The sequence below is a fragment of the Perissodus microlepis genome, chromosome 12 (assembly GCF_051167445.1).
Source record: "Perissodus microlepis isolate ML-2025 ecotype Zambia chromosome 12, ASM5116744v1, whole genome shotgun sequence".
Taxonomy (NCBI): Eukaryota; Metazoa; Chordata; class Actinopteri; order Cichliformes; family Cichlidae; genus Perissodus; species Perissodus microlepis.
In genome coordinates, this window is record NC_140472.1 from 34,707,961 (window position 1) to 34,726,257 (window position 18,297).

At 42.7% G+C, this 18,297-nt stretch overlaps 1 protein-coding gene across 2 annotated transcripts in view; it reads right to left on the bottom strand.

The window, feature by feature from the left end:
* The window catches only part of adamts3 (ADAM metallopeptidase with thrombospondin type 1 motif, 3), a 137,556-nt gene that overhangs the window by 14,604 nt on the left and 104,655 nt on the right, over positions 1-18,297 (bottom strand). For both annotated transcript variants that reach the window (XM_084945449.1, XM_084945450.1), the window contains 3 exons: positions 15,338-15,501; positions 2,265-2,421; positions 1,006-1,138 (listed from right to left, as the gene is read on the bottom strand). In XM_084945449.1, the coding sequence (XP_084801575.1) occupies positions 1,006-1,138; positions 2,265-2,421; positions 15,338-15,501 (454 nt within the window). The remainder of the gene's footprint in view (positions 1-1,005; positions 1,139-2,264; positions 2,422-15,337; positions 15,502-18,297) is intronic.

Here is an 18,297-nt window from a genome sequence, read left to right on the forward strand (position 1 = left end):
ATAAATTTCAGATTTTCTGTGAACGCTGTGTCGTCGGGACCTCTCGGGCTCTGCTGCTTTAATTCTGATCTTTCTAATTCTAACCTGTCACAGGTCATTTTAACTGAATCATAAAACATGCAGGCTGAATAATGATTACTTGATGGTGCTCATTTTGGGAATTTTGAGGCTTTGCAGATGTCAAATTATGCAAAATTGCAGAGATGAACAGAGCAGAGCTCACTGAGTCATACTTTCACTCTGCACATTTGTAAACTGGTTAGAGTCCATATATGATGTGCATCTGTGTGTACAATAGGATACTATATAATATTTTTCTCATTATTTGATGAAAAAAATTAAATGGAAGAAAAATATGTTTAGTCATCGAATGGCAAATATATCTATATATATATCAGCTAAATGATCTGTACTTGTATAAGGTTGGGTTGCTACCTGCAGATCGTGGCCATGGAGGGCAAGAATGTAGACTGACAACAGACCAGTAAAACATCTGCAACACTGCAGATGCAGGACCAATCCTACTGTCAATTTCTTCAACAAGCCCCTGATATACTTAAACTCTGGCACTTGAGGACGAAATTCATTCCCTACACTGATTTTGCACTCCACTCTTTTCCATCTGAGAACCATGGCCTCAGACCTGGAAGTGCTAATTCCCCACCCAACCACTTCAAATTCAGCTGCAAACTCCTCAAGTGTCAGCTGGACGTCGCCATTTGATGAAGCCAAGAGGGCCACGTCATCCACAAAAAGCCCTGACGAGCTCTCGAGACCACTGGCTGTGATACCCTCTGCTCCTCAGCTGCACTTAGAAATTCTGTTCATAAGTTGCCACTGATGAACAGAAAGAGTGGCAAAGGGCAACTCTGGTGGAGTCAGTCTCACTGGGAATGACTGAGACTTAATGCTGGCAACATGTTCGTCATCCTAGAGGTCCAGCTTGAGTAGAAGTTTAACAGAAACCTTTCTTTAGCTGGAGGATGAGGGGAGGCCTGTACTCACTGAGGCTGTGTGCAGTCCTGAAGGTTACACATTCTTCGGATGGGTTTGGGCCTCTTGCCAGCGTCGCAGTAGCCTCGATGAACCATCTTGGTGTCTCCCTTTTTCCGACATCCATACTTGGTGTACTGAAACCCTGTCCAGAAAACCCCCACCCCCAAAAACCCAATGGTTTAATTAGAAAGACATTTTACATCCTTTTACTGGGGTTTGACTTTCAAACTTCAAAGTTCCTTTGCAATTACTCAAGTCACATTTTTCTATCTAATTTCCTTTAAGTTTAAAATATGTCTTAAAGCTTTTGTCTACTTTTAAGTTAAATACCAGCGAGCTTGTGGACAATTATTGAGCTTAAGCCTGCTGCATAAAATCTTAGAGGTGTATTCAGGCTAATATAAATATATATATATATATAAAACACACAAGCACATGCAACACTTTTGAGAAGTTTCAGGGTCGACATCAAAAAGGGAAAGAAGTGCAGGTAACAGTTCGTGTGCAAAGTGCTTTAAGTACTCAAGTATAAAAGTGTTGCATAAGAACCATTCCATTCCAAATGTGTTCCCACATTAAAGGTCAGAGTAGAGGTCACATATCAAGTAGATATAATAAGATGCAAAATTTGACAAACATTAATGTTGTATCAGTTTGTTTCTTTGTTTGAAATATTTGCAGCTATGAAGTCATGAACTTTAAGCTCACAATGACATCTTTGTTGGCCAGTTCTGCAGATTTGAAATGCTGATGTTCTTCGCACAGGGATGTTTAAAAAAACCCATAACATTTGACACATGAATAATACCAAAAAACACAGCAGAAAAATGATAAATGAAGTTTTTTTTAGGACTCATGACCATCGGGGGGAAAGAAAAAAAAGGTTAGGGTAGCAAAAATCAATCTTATATCAAGTACCAACCTTATCTTTCCTACACTAAGAAACAGTAAGTACTGCCAATAACACCTTTTCGATATTCTGTGTATCCATGCAAATGAAAAGACTTTGTGGTTAGAAGTGCATATAACAAATGTATGTCAATCATCTTGTTTGAAGACACAATATTTGGTTTAATTAGCTCACTCAGTCAATAATTTCTTACTTCAAAGACACAGCTTGAGAATGTGGATAAAAGCAGATCATCACAAACACCTATAGACTGAATGACTGAATATGAAACTTCAATATACAATTTTGATAATTAGATGAAAAGTATTTATTCGTCTTCATTATTTTTTTTTAAAGTGAAGGTAGTTTCTGAGTTTACCTCCAGCACATGGCTTGGAACACGGAGACCAGCTCTTCAGAGCCCACTCATAGGTCTCCTCCTGGATGACATTGTTATTGTTGATGGGCACCGAATCTTCATGGATGATGTACTTATACATCAAAGTCGACCGTGTCTCATTGTCCTTTGGTATAATCTAGAAATCAAAGGAAGATATATCATTATACCATCACCCTCCGTGTCTAATATCAAAACACGCAGAAAGATTGCCCTCTCTCAAACATGGCTCCTGATTGGGTGGCAGATAATAAGATAAGATAAGATAAGATAAGATAAGATAAGATAAGATAAGATAAGATAACCTTTATTAGTCCCACACGTGGGAAATTTGTTTTGTCACAGCAGGAAGTGGACAGTGCAAAAGTTATGAGGCAAAAATTAGGATACAATAAGAATAAATACAGTACACAACTGTACAGAATAGAATAAAATAAAATACTATATACAGTAGAATAAAATAAAATAAATATACAATAAGATAAAAATAGAATACAAATGCTATATACAACTGAGTAAAAATACAACGATGACAGAAAAGATTATTGCACTTAGTGTTATTGCACATGTGTGGATGTGTGTGTTTGATCAGTTAAAGTCTTTATTGTGGAGTCTGACAGCAGTGGGGAGGAAAGACCTGCGAAATCTCTCCGTCCCACACCGTGGGTGCCGCAGTCTCCCACTGAAGGAGCTGCTCAGTGCTGTCACAGTCTGCTGCATGGGGTGGGAGATGTTGTCCAACAGTGATGACAGCTTAGCCACCATTCTCCTGTCACTCACCACCTCCACTGGGTCCAGAGGGCATCCTAGAACAGAGCTGGCCCTTCGGATCAGCCTGTTCAGTCTCTTCCTGTCCCCGGCAGAGATGCTGCCGCCCCAGCAGACCACACCATAAAAGATAGCAGAAGCCACCACAGAGTCATAGAAGGTCTTCAGGAGTGGGCCCTCCACTCCAAACGACCTGAGTCTCCGCAGCAGGTACAGCCTGCTCTGCCCTTTCCTGTAGAGGGCGTCTGAGTTATGAGTCCAGTCCAGTCTGTTGTTCAGATGAACACCAAGGTACCTGTAGCTGTCCACAGCCTCAATGTCCATACCTTGGATGTTCAGTGGTTGCAGTGGAGGATGCTTGTGCCTGCGGAAGTCTACCACCAGCTCCTTGGTTTTACTGGCGTTGATCTGGAGGTAGTTCAGCTGGCACCAGTCCACAAAGTCTTGGGTCAGTCCTCTGTACTCCTTGTCGTCCCCATCAGTGATGAGGCCGACTATTGCAGAGTCATCAGAGAACTTCTGCAGGAAGCACTGGGTGGAGTTGTGGGAGAAGTCTGCAGTGTAGATGGTGAAGAGGAACGGAGCCAGAACCGTTCCCTGTGGGGCCCCCGTACTGCAGACGACCCTGTCCGACACACAGCCCTGAGTCCTCACATACTGTGGTCGGTCGGTGAGGTAGTCCAGAATCCAGGTAGTGAGGTGATGGTCCACTCCAGAGTTCACCAGCTTGTCCTTTAGAACCGAGGGAAGAATAGTGTTGAAGGCACTGGAGAAATCAAAGAACATGATTCTCACAGTGCTCCCAGCGGAGAGGAGAATTCATGGGCAAGTTGAGATGCATCAGTTTTGTTCGTGTCCCTGTCTCAGAGATTTTCATCTGGATCAGTTTAAGATTTTATAATTATATTAAAGACACGATATTTAAGGTTTGAAGGTGAAAGACGCCTGACAGGCTTGCAGCAAAAAAAGAATATTTCATTTGTGGAATTAACAACTCTTTAAAATCTATGAAAGGCTTTTGTGTAAATGTGTAATCAACAGCTTTTCATGGTGTGTGCCATTAATTTTACATCATCGTGTAATACAAAAAACATAAGATGAGTAGTAATATAAGTTATGAAGAGTAGCCTTGAAGTGAAATAAAATTCAGCAGTTGACTTCAAATCCAAATATTACATCGTCACCTCTTCACCACAGAGTGTCGTATTATTGTGCTACAGAAGGGAGGAACATGGAGAAAATCTTAGCATTTCAGCATCTACCTTTTGGCTTTTAAGTCTCGCTGAATGAAGTCTTTTCAAAGGAGAATGCAGTGTTAAGCTTTTTGAACATACTTTAGAGTCTTGCTTTAAAAAGGAGACTTTTCTGTTTTGTACTCAGGTGCCCTTCAGGTCAGGCTGACTGCAAAGCAGAGCATCCAGATGGAAATATGAAATGTTTGGTGTTTATTTTTTTACCCCATAAAATCTGAAAGTTTACAAGACTCGCTAACATTAAAGCAGTTTGAAAAACATCTGAAGAGGAAATGAGCTACAGCCGTTTTCTTTCTTTCAGTCATACAAGTCTAGAAGCCTGTCCTGGTTGGAACTCGAAGTCCCAGCAGCTACTAGTGTCGTGGCTCAAGAGTTGGGAGTTCGCCTTGTAATCAGAAGGTTACAAGGTTGCCGGTTCGAGCCCCGGCTCCGACAGTCTCGGTCGTTGTGTCCTTGGGCAAGACACTTCACCCGTTGCCTACTGGTGGTGGTCAGAGGGCGCCAATGTGCGGCAGCCTCGCCTCTGTCAGTGCGCCCCCGGGTGGCTGTGGCTACAATGTAGCTGCCATCACCAGTGTGTGGATGGGTGGATGACTGGATGTGTAAAGTGCTTTGGGGTCCTTAGGGACTAGTAAAGCGCTACACAAATACAGGCCATTTACCATTTACACCTCACCAAGTGTGGTCAATTAGCAATTCAGCCCAAGCAACACCTGAAGACTCTTGCACTGCCACTGCAAAGAGAAGGCGTTCCTCGTGTTAGACCTTAGTGTAGAAAGGAAATGAAACCTAACAAAAGCGCCCGGGCTTGCAGTGCAGCAGCAGCTTTTGTTCCTAACTGTACCCTGTGTTCTGCTTTGGTTTGGAAGCTAATGTGCTGCCGCATTAACAGATATGAGCCGTGACTTCAATTCACAGAGTAACATTTTAAGTGCTGGAATCACAAATGGAGCCGAAACCACTCGAGCATCTATACAGACCAGAGGGACATTTGCATTTAAGATTTAAAGCTTTGTTATGTGCCAAAGACGACTATTTAATTTGCTTGGCAACCTTTAAACTTTGTTTTCCTCAGTGGATGATCGTTTGCTGAACTATTACAGGTGCAAGGCAACATTTGAGTGTAATGTCAGGAGTCCTAGGAAAGAAAGTTAATGCATGTTGTTCAGAGTCTGTTCCTCTTGTGCTCATACAAGTCTCCTGTCTGGAGGTTAGCCAATGGATCTTGTACAATGACATGTAATTACACACTGGTTCATTTTGGATTTCACCATCTTTGTTAATCAGATGTGATCGTAGATGAGAGGGTTCGGTGCTAAGATGTCTGTGAAGGTTCTCAGTCATCCAGGTCATCGTAGTCAAAGGAGCTTGCAAAGAAAAGCGTCTGGACTTCTTTAAGTTACTTGAAGACGTTTCACCTCTCATCCGAGAAGCTTCTTCAGTCTCTTTGAACAGAGGCGGGGGTTTACGACACCAACTCTCTGCCATCTATAATCCAGTTTTGAGATCCCTTCCCAGACGCCTTAACGCCCACTCACATCCTGGGCCATCTGACCTCAGGAATTCGCATGATAAGGTGGGGCCAGGTTTCACAATGAACACACCCGAAACTCTGGCTGATTGGGACCCACACCCAGTTTCACACCTTGGCTCAGGCGATTAGAGGATCATCAGGGGGTCCTTTTGTCCCTCTGTGGGGGGATACTCCCACTAGGTTTATATCTGGGACTCTCCACCATTTGACCTTAGAACTGAAGAAGCTTCTCGGATGAGAGGTGAAACGTCTTCAAGTAACTTAAAGAAGTCCAGACGCTTTTCTTTGCAAGCTCCTTTGACTTCGGTGCTAAGACATCCGCTAACGATTAAAGTTTGGAAGATTCATCCACAGACGAGTTCAGGTTAAAGGATCCACCCACCTCCCACTCAGAGCAGGCCTTCATTATAAATACTTTAGGTTGAGTTTCAAGTATTTATAATTATGACAGGAAAATATCAAAATGTAATTTTTAATCTAACAGGCTACATGTTTATTTTTGAGTCTGTGGGGTTTGACTGGCTTTTGGAGTCAGACTCGAGTAGCCAGTTAAGGAACTGCAATCTCTGCACTTGTTTGTGTATTGTTGCTTTGCAAACACTCACGCTGAGACGGATTCATTAAATGTTTTAGGAACAGACTTATAAAAGTAAAACATTTGATCCTGTTCAAGAAAACACACATCCGAGCCCAGACGACTTATCAGCAAATATTATCTTCATTGAGTTGACAACATGTGTTGCAGAGACACACAACTGAATACAGAAACATATTTCTGGGGTCACAGACGATGGTGGTGATGTTTCGATGTTCACACCGTCACAAACTAACAGCTGGGTAAGTTATTGTTGTCAGTTTGCAGTCACTTCCATTATAATCTGTCATAACTGCAGCACATTTGGATTTTTTGGTTTTGTGCATTTACATTTTCACGCTCATGTAGATGTTTTCTTAATGACTTTGTAAGCACTTTTTTAAGTTGCGGTGTGCCGCTCTCTTAATCAAAGACAAACAGATTTGCCGATTTGTTTTTATCCTTTACTTGTGCTCAGAGAGAACATGAAATATTTAAACGATTTGCACATCGCATCCTTAAAATCTGCGAGATTAAACTCCATGTTTTTTCAAGTTGCAGGAGAAAGTTCCTGCTACGTCTCTCGTGTTTTTCTGGCAAAGTTCTGTTCCTGGGAAAACTCATGAGTTTCTGTCACATCTGTTCTCTTCGATACGTTTGGAACAAACATGCCTGTCTAATTATTTTCCTGTCATAAAAGAAGAACAGCAAATATCCCAGACATGGCAATTTAGAAAAGTCGACCGATGTGACATGCAAGAAATTAGAGTTGATGTCCACGAGAGAAAAACGATGATTAGAAAAATAGAAAGTAGTTTCTTTGTTTTTTAACAAGCTTCTCATACAAGTGAGACTTGAGACTAGATGAGATTCTAATAAACAGAAACAAGGGGAAAATAAATAAATTACTCTGTCAGCCATGACTGCATCATTTGATCACTTCCTCTTCTTTACCCCTTGAAAGTCTACCAGCAGCAGCCCGTATTTCAGCCGGCTGGATGTACATCAGATGTTAGAGGGGTCTCTGCATATGCAGCTGCCCCTGGAAAAACCTGGAAATTACTCTAACCACATCTTCACTGATACTTCCTGAGGTGTCAAAACTCATCATTAGTGATAAAGGGGATGTGAAATGTCCAGTGAAAATCATTACTAAACGTCCAGTTTATAAGTGATGAATGTAAAGCAGCTATTAATTTTGCATTTTTTCCTCCTCGCTGCTGGCTATGGTCTCATTAGTAACTCTGACTGTTTTTCGACCTGTGGGAGCATTTTGAATGAGACGGTTTGAGTCCAGGTCCCCTGCTGCAGTGGGACTGGCTGTAAAACTGTCCTAATAGGCAGTTAAAGTCTTCAGTTCTCTTCATGTCTTTTGGGATGACTGAGAGTCAGCGTTACTCTTTTCTGATGCTGGAAAAAACATTTCTCCATTGATCCGTGTGCACGGGTTTGTTTCGTTAATGTCATTCAGACACACAGTTGTGAAAATAGTTGTTCGCATGGTCACCAGGTCCTTTAGGCATTCAATTTCAAAGTGCCAAGTGTTAGCTCGACTTATATATTTATTATATTTACACATAAATATATAGCCCCCCCCCCCCAAAAAAAGAACAAAAAAACCAACTCAAATGACACACAACCCTTTTAAGCACCCACATTCAAAGAATTGTGATTCCACTACTGTGAATCACCACAGTGGATTTAAATAAATCAGTTAAGGCATAGTCATTAATTTAGCAGGTTTATCAAAAGTATTGCAATAACTGTTTCAGAATTACAGCTATTTTTATACGTAGTCCTCCACAGTTCCAGAGGCTTAAAATATTTGAGCAGCTGACTGAAAACCAGTTTCCTAACGAGCTGCTCCCTTGTTATTCATATTAAGCAGATATGAGATATGAAGTTGATTAAATTTATGTTTGTTTGCTGTTCACTGAAAACTGTACGAGGGCCAAAGATGTGTCGATGCCTGATGTAAATGAGGCCAAGTTACAGCACGGGCACGTATGTCTGCCAGTAGGAGCAGGTGTTTATTGATGATGTGACTGCTGATAGAAGTAGCAGGATGAAGTGTGAAGGGTACAGAGATACTGTATGCTCTCTGCTCAGATTGAGCCAAGCACTGCAAAAGTCATCAGACGGAGCTACACAAGGCTAATGGATAATAATCTGACGTAAATACAAAAGCAGCTCAATAGATTCTAAAGGTAAAGACATGGAATATTTTTAAAAACACCTGATCTGAACCCAGCAGAGCAGACTCTCAGTCACTGAAAACAAAACTGAAAAGAGTGAGACACACAAACAAGCATCAAAGTCCAGTTTTCTGCAGCTGGTGTCCTGCAGGTTTCAGATCTCACCTTGGGTCAACACACCTGAATCAAATGATGAGTTCATCACCAGACCTCTGGAGAACTTCAAGACATATTGAGGAGGTCATTTAACCATTTAAATCAGCCGTGTTGGATCAAGGACACATCTAAGTGTTTGGAAAAGTGTACTGCTAAAAGTACTTTTATTGCACTACGTTATTTCACTCTAGAGCTGCTGTAACATGAATCAAGCAGCTGAACTGCCACCTCAGCATGCGCTATAGAGTCTTGCTAATGGCCTACTAATGTTATTCAGGTGTGTTGCAGCAGAGATGCATGGAAAAGTTTCAGGACACCAGCCCTCGAAGACTGGAGTTTGACCCTTGTGGCCTAGTAGACCATTATGGAGAAAAAATAATAAATAAATAACGTCCAAATTCTCACGGCCCTGACTGTATCCATGGTGTTTGAATTTTAAAGTTTCACCAAAGCCATCACGTGCAGCTTGGAGTTGATTTGGAGGTGGCTGAACAAGTATCTATTTCTACGATCAGACTTAAAAATACATAAGAAAATCTGGTTGACTGAGCGGCACAAATCCTAAGGATGATGAAAAAACCCCTAAATGAACAGAGAGTAAACAATGGCCCCTGGGTCACAGACGCATGTATTCCTTTGTGAATGATGAACCTCAGATTAATCACCACGAGATGCAAACACCCAGTAAGCTTGAAAACAAACAAACAAACATAAAAACAAGGGGCAGCATTGAGGATCTAAAACACATATGAAGTCTGTGAAGCACAGTGGTCCTGCTGCGGCTCGCGCACCGCTAACAGGAGCAACATGTGTGCAGTAAACATGAGTGCTGACATGTAAAAGTGTATTAACGCTCATTGTCAGTCCATTCTATCGTGGAAGCAGAGTTACTAATTATTCCTACTTGCTCACAAGCTGCATGTAAAATATTCTGCTGGATATTCACCGCATTTTCATAAAAACAGGCAAAGCATCTGGGGAAGGAGAAGGCGCATCTGATGATTATAGCTGCTGTATTGTGGTAAAAACTAGCTCATTCACACTGCTCATTGTGCTGTATTTCACTGGCTTGTGAGCATAACAGGGTGATAATCAGATAAATGCAATAATCTGATGTTATAGAGTCAAGAAAGGTGCACTGAATGCACTGAATATGGAAATGCTTCCGAATGGCTTTCATGAATTTTATGTAAAATATGTCTCTTATCGAAATGTGAGACGTTGATGCATTTCCATCAAGCTGCATGCACAAAAACTTTACTGGGAAGAACTTTCTTCAACCTCTATGGTGTATAACAATATTTGTCATGTATTTGAAGCTTGATTAATGACTGACTGTGCACCACCAATGTGAACCACTTAGATGCGTACTAACGTATGCTGTAAGTCCTTGTCTAACATGAATATTTGTACCATTACAAATTATTTTTTTCACTATTCGTGGCTCATTTCAAGAGACCTTTTAAATATTTGCCCAGTGAAAAAGCCACTTCCTGATGAAACTGTGGATATTACACTCTCCAGACTCTAGAGAACCCATCTAATTTTCCTGTATATATTTTCATCTGCTTATTCAAGGAAATGCATTATTGAACTGCAGGCCTTTATTGCCACAGATAAACAGTATGTTTATTATGCTTTAATACAGTTTGAATATATTAAAACTGAAGACTGCATTTATATGTTTTCAGGAGTGTAACCTCCACGCTATCAGAGAACGCTATCTCGCTTTAGTTTTAGCTGACAATTGAACAGCTCCAGCCTCTCAACCAAATAAAGCTGTGAAAAGAAAAAAAGATTACGATTAAATTAAAATCCTGACAGGAGGAGGAGGAGGAGGAGGAGGAGATTAAAAGATTACGTGAAGTACCCTCAGAAGGTCTGCTAGATGATGTTAATGCAGTACTACGGACGATACCTACAGCCACGATTACAGAGACTAACAAGCTGATGTACAATACAGCAGCAGTGATCAGTGAGATGCTTGGCTACAAGTTGAACAGCCACAAGGGGCAGTACCCTCCATGGAGAAGGAGGCTAGAGGCTAAAATCAAGGTAGCACGGAGGGAGGTTAGCCAACTATCGGCGCTGCAGAAAGGCACGATGAAGAAGGTGCCTAAGAAGTACAGGAAGCTGTCCATATCTGAGACCTTGGAAACTGCCAAGCAACGACTCACAGCCTTGGCCAGCCGCTTGAGGAGGTACACCAGAGAGATAGAAGGCAGGAGAATAACCCAGCTGTTCTCCACGGAACCAGCCAAGGTGTACTCTCAGTGGCAGGGGAACAATATGAGAACAGCACCACCAAGGCTGGAGACAGAACAATACTGGAAGAGCATATGGGAGAAGGACGCAACCCACAACAGCAATGCTCAGTGGCTAGTGGATCTGAGGGCAGACCACAGCGACCTCCCTGAACAGGGTCCAGTAATCATCACAGTGGCAGATCTCCAGTATGAAGAGTTGGATAGCACCAGGCCCTGACATGGTTCACGCCTACTGGCTGAAGAAGCTGACTGCACTCCACGAGCGTCTGGCAGCACAAATGAACCAGCTGCTAGTTGACGAGAGACACCCGGAATGGCTAACCGAAGGCCGGACAGTCCTGATCCTCAAGGACCCCCAGAAGGGGCCGGTCCCCTCCAACTACCGACCAATAGCCTGCCTCAGCACCACGTGGAAGCTCCTGTCAGGCATCATAGCGGCTAAGATGAACAGGCCCATGGGTCAATACATGAGCAGGGCAAAGAAAGGGATGGGCAAGAATACCAGAGGCGCAAAACACCAGCTACTGGTAGACCGAGCAGTCAGCCGAGACTGCAGGACCAGACTGACCAACCTGTGCACTGCCTGGATTGATTACAAGAAGGCCTATGACTCAATGCCCCACACCTGGATCCTGGAATGCCTAGAACTATATAAGATCAACAGGACCCTGAGAGCCTTCATCAGGAACTCAATGAGGATGTGGCGGACAACACTGGAGGCCAACCTCAAGCCCATAGCACAAGTTACCATCAAGTGCGGGATCTACCAAGGAGATGCTCTGTCCCCACTGCTGTTCTGCGTAGGCCTGAACCCCCTCAGTGCGATCATTGACAAGACTGGCTACGGATACCAACTACGGAACGGAGCAGTTGTCAGCCACCTCCTGTACATGGATGACATCAAGCTGTATGCCAAGAGTGAACGAGACATTGATTCACTGATCCACACCACCAGGATATACAGCAATGACATCGGAATGTCGTTCGGACTGGAGAAGTGTAGTCGGATGGTAACAAAGAGAGGGAAGGTAGTCAGAACTGAGGGGATCGAACTACCAGAAGGCAACATTGCAGACATAGAGGACAGTTACAAGTACCTGGGGATCCCGCAAGCGAATGGGAACCATGAAGAGGCCACTAGGAAAGCTGCAACCACCAAGTACCTGCAGAGGGTCAGGCAAGTCTTGAGGAGTCAGCTGAACGCTAAGAACAAGATCCGGGCTATCAACACCTACGCCCTGCCTTTGATCAGGTACCCTGCTGGGGTAAAAGGCTGGCCAAAGGAGGAGATAGAAGCCACTGACATCAAGACAAGAAAGCTCCTTACCCTGCATGGAAGTCCAGCATCCTGAGGCTGTACGCTAAGCGGAAGGAAGGGGGCCGGGGACTGGTGAGTGTCAGCACCACAGTCCAGGATGAGACAACGAACATCCACAAATATATCACAAAGATGGCCCCAACTGACAGCGTGCTCAGTGAATACCTCGGGCAGCAGAAACCCAAGAAAGAGGAGGAAGGCGAGGAACCATCATGGAAGGACAGGCCCCTGCACGGTATGTACCACCGGCAGATAGAGGAGGTGGCTGATACCCAGAAATCCTACCAGTGGCTGGACAAAGCTGGACTGAAAAACAGCACAGAGGCACTAATCATGGCAGCACAGGAACAAGCACTGAGCACAAGATCCATTGAGGCTGGGGTCTATCACACCAGGCAAGACCCCAGGTGCAGGCTGCGTAAAGATGCCCCTGAGACAATCCAGCACATAACAGCAGGGTGCAAGATGCTAGCAGGCAGGGCATACATGGAACGCCATAACCAAGTGGCCGGCATAGTGTACAGGAACATCTGTGCCGAGTATAACCTGGAAGTCCCGAGGTCAAAATGGGAGACGCCCCCAAAGGTGGTGGAGAATGACCGAGCTAAGATCCTGTGGGACTTCCAGATACAGACGGACAAAATGGTGGTGGCTAACCAACCGGACATAGTGGTGGTAGACAAACAGAAGAAGACTGCCGTAGTGATCGATGTAGCGGTTCCGAATGACAGCAACATCAGGAAGAAGGAACATGAGAAGCTCGAGAAATACCAAGGGCTCAGAGAAGAGCTGGAGAAGATGTGGAGGGTGAAGGTGACGGTGGTCCCCGTGGTAATCGGAGCACTAGGTGCGGTGACTCCCAAGCTAGGCGAGTGGCTCCAGCAGATCCCAGGAACAACATCGGAGATCTCTGTCCAGAAGAGCGCAGTCCTAGGAACAGCTAAGATACAGCGCAGGACCCTCAAGGTCCCAGGCCTCTGGTAGAGGACCGGAGCTTGAAGGATTGACCACCCACAGGGGCGAGTGGGGATTTATATATATATATATATATATATATATATATACATACACACACACATATTAGAAAGCATGGTGTTTGGACCAATGATTGGATAAAAGCAAAAGTGTGTGGATGCCTCAGTCGGTCATGGTTTTGGAAACTAAATGCTGAACCTCCTTCTCAGTGGCTGTGGCTGCCAAAGCTGTTATAATAACGCTGCACCACAATTTTAAAGCATCGAGTTAGCAATTAAAATCAAGCTTATGACAAAGGTGACCCCTCAAACCCAACCCAGAGTGACGAGAACTGTTAATAATGGCAGAAAGAATCTTTGGGAAAAATTTATTTGTGGAGACTTTTTGTTTCAGGTTGACCCCTGTCCTATCCGCTAACAGGGAGGGGGCAGGGTTATGACTTATACTGCAGTCAGACACTGGGGGGCGGTAGAGATGGTTTGGCTTCACTTTTTGGGGGCGTGAGATCGTCTGCATTTTCTGCAGTCACTGGTTTCTCTCCGTTGAGTCCTGATGTTCTAAAAATGTCTCCAAATGAATCATTTCATGTGACAGATCCTTATAATTTGTCCTCTCAACCACATAATAATCATGGCTTGCCTGAGCAGCAGACGAACCAATATGAGACTACAAACCTGTCATTGTGGAGTCGTTCAAGTTTAATATCCAAGTTTCAGTCATGTTGTATTTGGCTGAGAGTAAACCAAATGATGGAGGTCAGGTCTTTCCTTCACTGGCAGATTTAGTCAAGTTCACGTTTTCTTTGATCTCTACCAGGTTTGATTGATGCACCTCACAGTAACTCACTCACTGCTCAGCAGGAGAAATCCACAAGTCCAGAGAGCTGCTCCAAGGAAAACGATCATATGACCACAAATATGTGCTGTGAATCAGCTGCCTGTTAGTTTTGGTTTTGATTGGAAGATTTTGCCGCTGGTTTTAAATGATTTACATGAGAGCTCTACTCATACTGTACCCACGATTTTCTAAACTGTCTAAACCTGAATAATAACGGTCCTCTTTTAAAGCCCTCTTTAGTGTCATTGCACCTGTTGAGGTTAGGAGCTACAAAATACAGTTGCTACTTTACTAAAGTAGTAGTACTCAGACTACTTTGCAAACAAAAGTGTAATTATTTTCTGTTCTTGTGTTTCTTGGCAGATAGCTCTGTGCTAGTGTCAGCTCGACAGCAGAGTGAACTGAAACTGTGTTTGGTGAAACCGAGTGCATCTGCTGGTGCCCCAAAATGGCGAAAAGTAGCACTGAGTTCAGCTAAAGCTATCAGTCTAGGATAAATAGATGAGCTGGCTGGTGGAGGTGATGCAACCAGTATGTGTGTGTCCTCCACATACTGGTAGGAGTCAGAGTGGAGTGTTTGATCGCACAAAACTCCTGTTAACTTATTTTTCTGATCAGGTAACATTACGGTAACACTGGAAGGTCCAAAGTTACTGTAAAAAGTCATTTAAATGTAACTCTGGGGACGAAAACAACGTTAACTCGTTTCGTTTTGGTGCACCATGACAGCCTCTGCTAGGTCTTGTTGTTTTTCACGGTCATGCCGATGTCTCTATGCTCTGATCTCAGTTTCACTGCGTCTGTTTTCCCTCGTGCTCACAGAGAGGCGCAGCGATAAAAGAAGGGAGCAGCTTAATACTGTACACATTTTAACATCTTCCCAAAATGCAAATGTGTCTAAAACAACTGAAGGGACTGACTCGTTCAAATTTATCTCAAGTAGTATTTTATCTTAGGGATAAGCCTCTTCCTTTGGAGACATTCTCATATGGTGCATTTAAATAACACTAATGATTTTCAATAATTAAAATCTAACAGATAGCCATAGAAAATAAGTGATAAAATGGATTTTGGGAGACTTGGGCAGGAGGGATGAACTGTTTTAATGCTCATTATCAAGTAAATAGCCTTCTGAATGAATTCATATATGAGTGCGATAGATAAGGAAGTGTTATTACCAGCACCACCACGGGGTCGTGCAGAGGGCCATCGGTCTGCAGCGTCTCTACGTCGCCCTCGATGATGTAATGCCATTCAACGCCTAAGTCGATGAAGCTTCTGGACTTGACCTCCTCTCCTTTGCCGTTGAGGATGTAATGCCCCGTCGCCTGGTTCTTGATTGCTGTAATCAGTCACTTGTTATAAGCTGCTATCAAACTTGAAATAGCTTTACTTTCTAGATGACAAAGATCAGAAATATTCACAGAGAAAGAAAATGCACTCTCAGAGCAGTCACTCGGAAAAAGACCGTGCCTGAACAAAAGCATGTCTGAACTATTCCTCATTCTGTGCAAAACAAACTGCCAAACGGATAGTTTAATAAAACTTGTGAGGACAAAAATAAAAACTGGCATGTTAATCAGATGCTTTAAATACATATAAATGCATTTAAATGCATCGAGTGGGGAAAATGCAACATGAGTAAAAGATGCTAAAATGATGTTTCAGATCATTTCTTTCTTTCTGCTGCTCAAGTTTTACTTTATGCTTTTAAAAAGCATTTAAGATGATCCACTGCAGCATCCGTCTGCTTTACAACAGTTTTTAACCAACCACTCATCAGCTCTGCATCCTATTAAAACAGGGAAAGTAGTCCTTGCTGGTTTCAGCTGTGCTATTTTGTTTGAAGTGGACCATTATTGTCAAACATCCAATAATTAATTCAAAAACACTACTATTAGTGGTTTATACCAGCAGGCAAATAAAAAAGTTCACAGAACTTTAAAGTAAGTATGTGAAATCGCTAATTTGGATCATATCATCTTGTTTCGGCTGCATCTCCAACATCCTGCAGCCTCCTTCGCTGCATCCATGAACCTCTTTCTGTGGTCTTCCTCTGGCTCTGCAGCATCGTCTTCAATGTGAACCATCCCCCTGATATTTATAATCCTGTTCTGTCCGAGCATCTCCAGCTCAGCCACCTGTTTTTTTCTCAGTGCCATCGTCTCCAAACCGTCCGTCATGGTGGGTCTCAGCAGCATCTCTTCACCCGGTCCAGCCTGCCTGCACTCTCTTCTTCATCTCTCCTGTGCACTGTCCTTTGCTTTGGATGGTTGACCCCGGATATTCAGACTCATCTATCATCTTCTCCTTCCATCCTTAAGTACTCTGTCTTGCTTCATAACCTTAATTTAAACCACTGATTCTTTTGTTTGGTAGAGAGGTGCACAAACTTCTCAGACCCTCACATCTAAGACAACTGTAGGCTCTATGAGACACCGTTCAATAACTCTAATAACACAGAGTCCATTTTTAATGCAGTTATTTCATTTTTCTTACTTGTTCCATTCAGTAGAATAAAACACGCTTGCAATCAGGCTGCGTTTTGACTGGACTACTACCCCGCTGCTGAACCTTGGGCATCGAGGTGCCGTATGAATAGTGAGCCGTTTCAAAAGTCACTGAAATTTCAGCCAATTTTGCAGCGTGCACTTATGAGGTTGGACAGACTGAATTAAACATGCACACCATAGTACTTAATCCTCCTTAGATGGTAACAGTAATATTATACTAGCTTTTAGACTGAGTGTTTTAGCGTATCTTCTATGTCTATTTAGGGCCCTTTAGTAGTGTCGGTGTCAAACAGCTTCGTTCTGTGCTAAGCAAAGAGCTTTTGTTTGCTTCTAGTCAGCCTGTTCAGTCTCACTATTTCAGGTCCAGACTAATCCTGAGAACAGTTCTAATTTTGTGTACATTTTAATATTTTTGGAAACAAGCTGTACAAATATCAGCCAGGCTCTTTTTAAAGACGCACAAATTATTTCTATAATTTCTATCACCTTTTCATTCCACACAAAAGTGTTGTTGCTGTTTGTTTTGGTGTTTTTGTGCTTGCATTCATCTTCCTTGTCTTCTTTTACAGGTTTCACAGGATTCAGTTAAATAATTGTCAGTGTAAACATTAACCTCAAAGAGCTCTTTGAGAAAATAGGAGAGCGATGCTGACCTGTATCACCTGGCAGACACTAAATAAATCATCCTCTCCTCCTCCCACTCTTTTTACTGAGCTTTTTGCTCCTTTTGAAAAGAGGAAAATATTGTTTCTATTTTTACGATGACCTGGATGACTGAGAACCTTCACAGACAATGTGTTTTATGAACTTTCATGTTTATTCTCTACTTTCAGTTTTTTTCTTTATTTTTTTAAGAGTTTAACTCTTAATATTTTTATATTAGTGTGAGATCAGTTCACTTCCTCCACTGTCAGTCTGCTTGTACGTGAGTCACAAATACTGACATTTGGAGCCTTTTTAACCACTTTGAGGTCGTTTTCTTGTCATTTTTGGCATATTTACTGTCTTCTAGCTGCACATAAACTCAGTCTGACTCTGACTCAGAAACAGGATCCTTTGGTTTAGTCGTCACTATCACTAACTGTTCTACCAGACCCAACATCAGACTTGACTAACTGGCATTTTAAAGGCAGAAATCGTGCTTTTCTTCACTTACAGTAAATTGACCTTTCAATACAAAGACAAAAACCAAGGATCGATCCATCTACTCCATCAGAAAAAGTTGACACATTATGTGATCATTCGACTGACAGACGCGTATTGCACGAGGATTAAAGATTATAATTTGACATGCAATCATAAAGTTCTTCACTGTTTTCATTAAAGTTGCTGTTATTAGCAAACTGCCAGCTTGTCAGATTCTTATCACTCACATGTGTGTGTCTAGAATACACAAAGGGCCTCCTCCAGTGGGACAAACATTTCCCTTTTTTTGTTCTTTGTGAAATTTTCTAAATGTTATTTTCTTAAAAGGACAAAGTTGGAGGGAATCAAACCAGCGACTACACTGATCGTGTTTCTGTGTTTGCTGCTGGTCGCACTCCTGACGGACTCTTCACCTTACTTCTGCTTTTGTGTTGTTGGGTTGTTCTTGACATCAGAGTTGGGGGGACAGAGGTTGATGT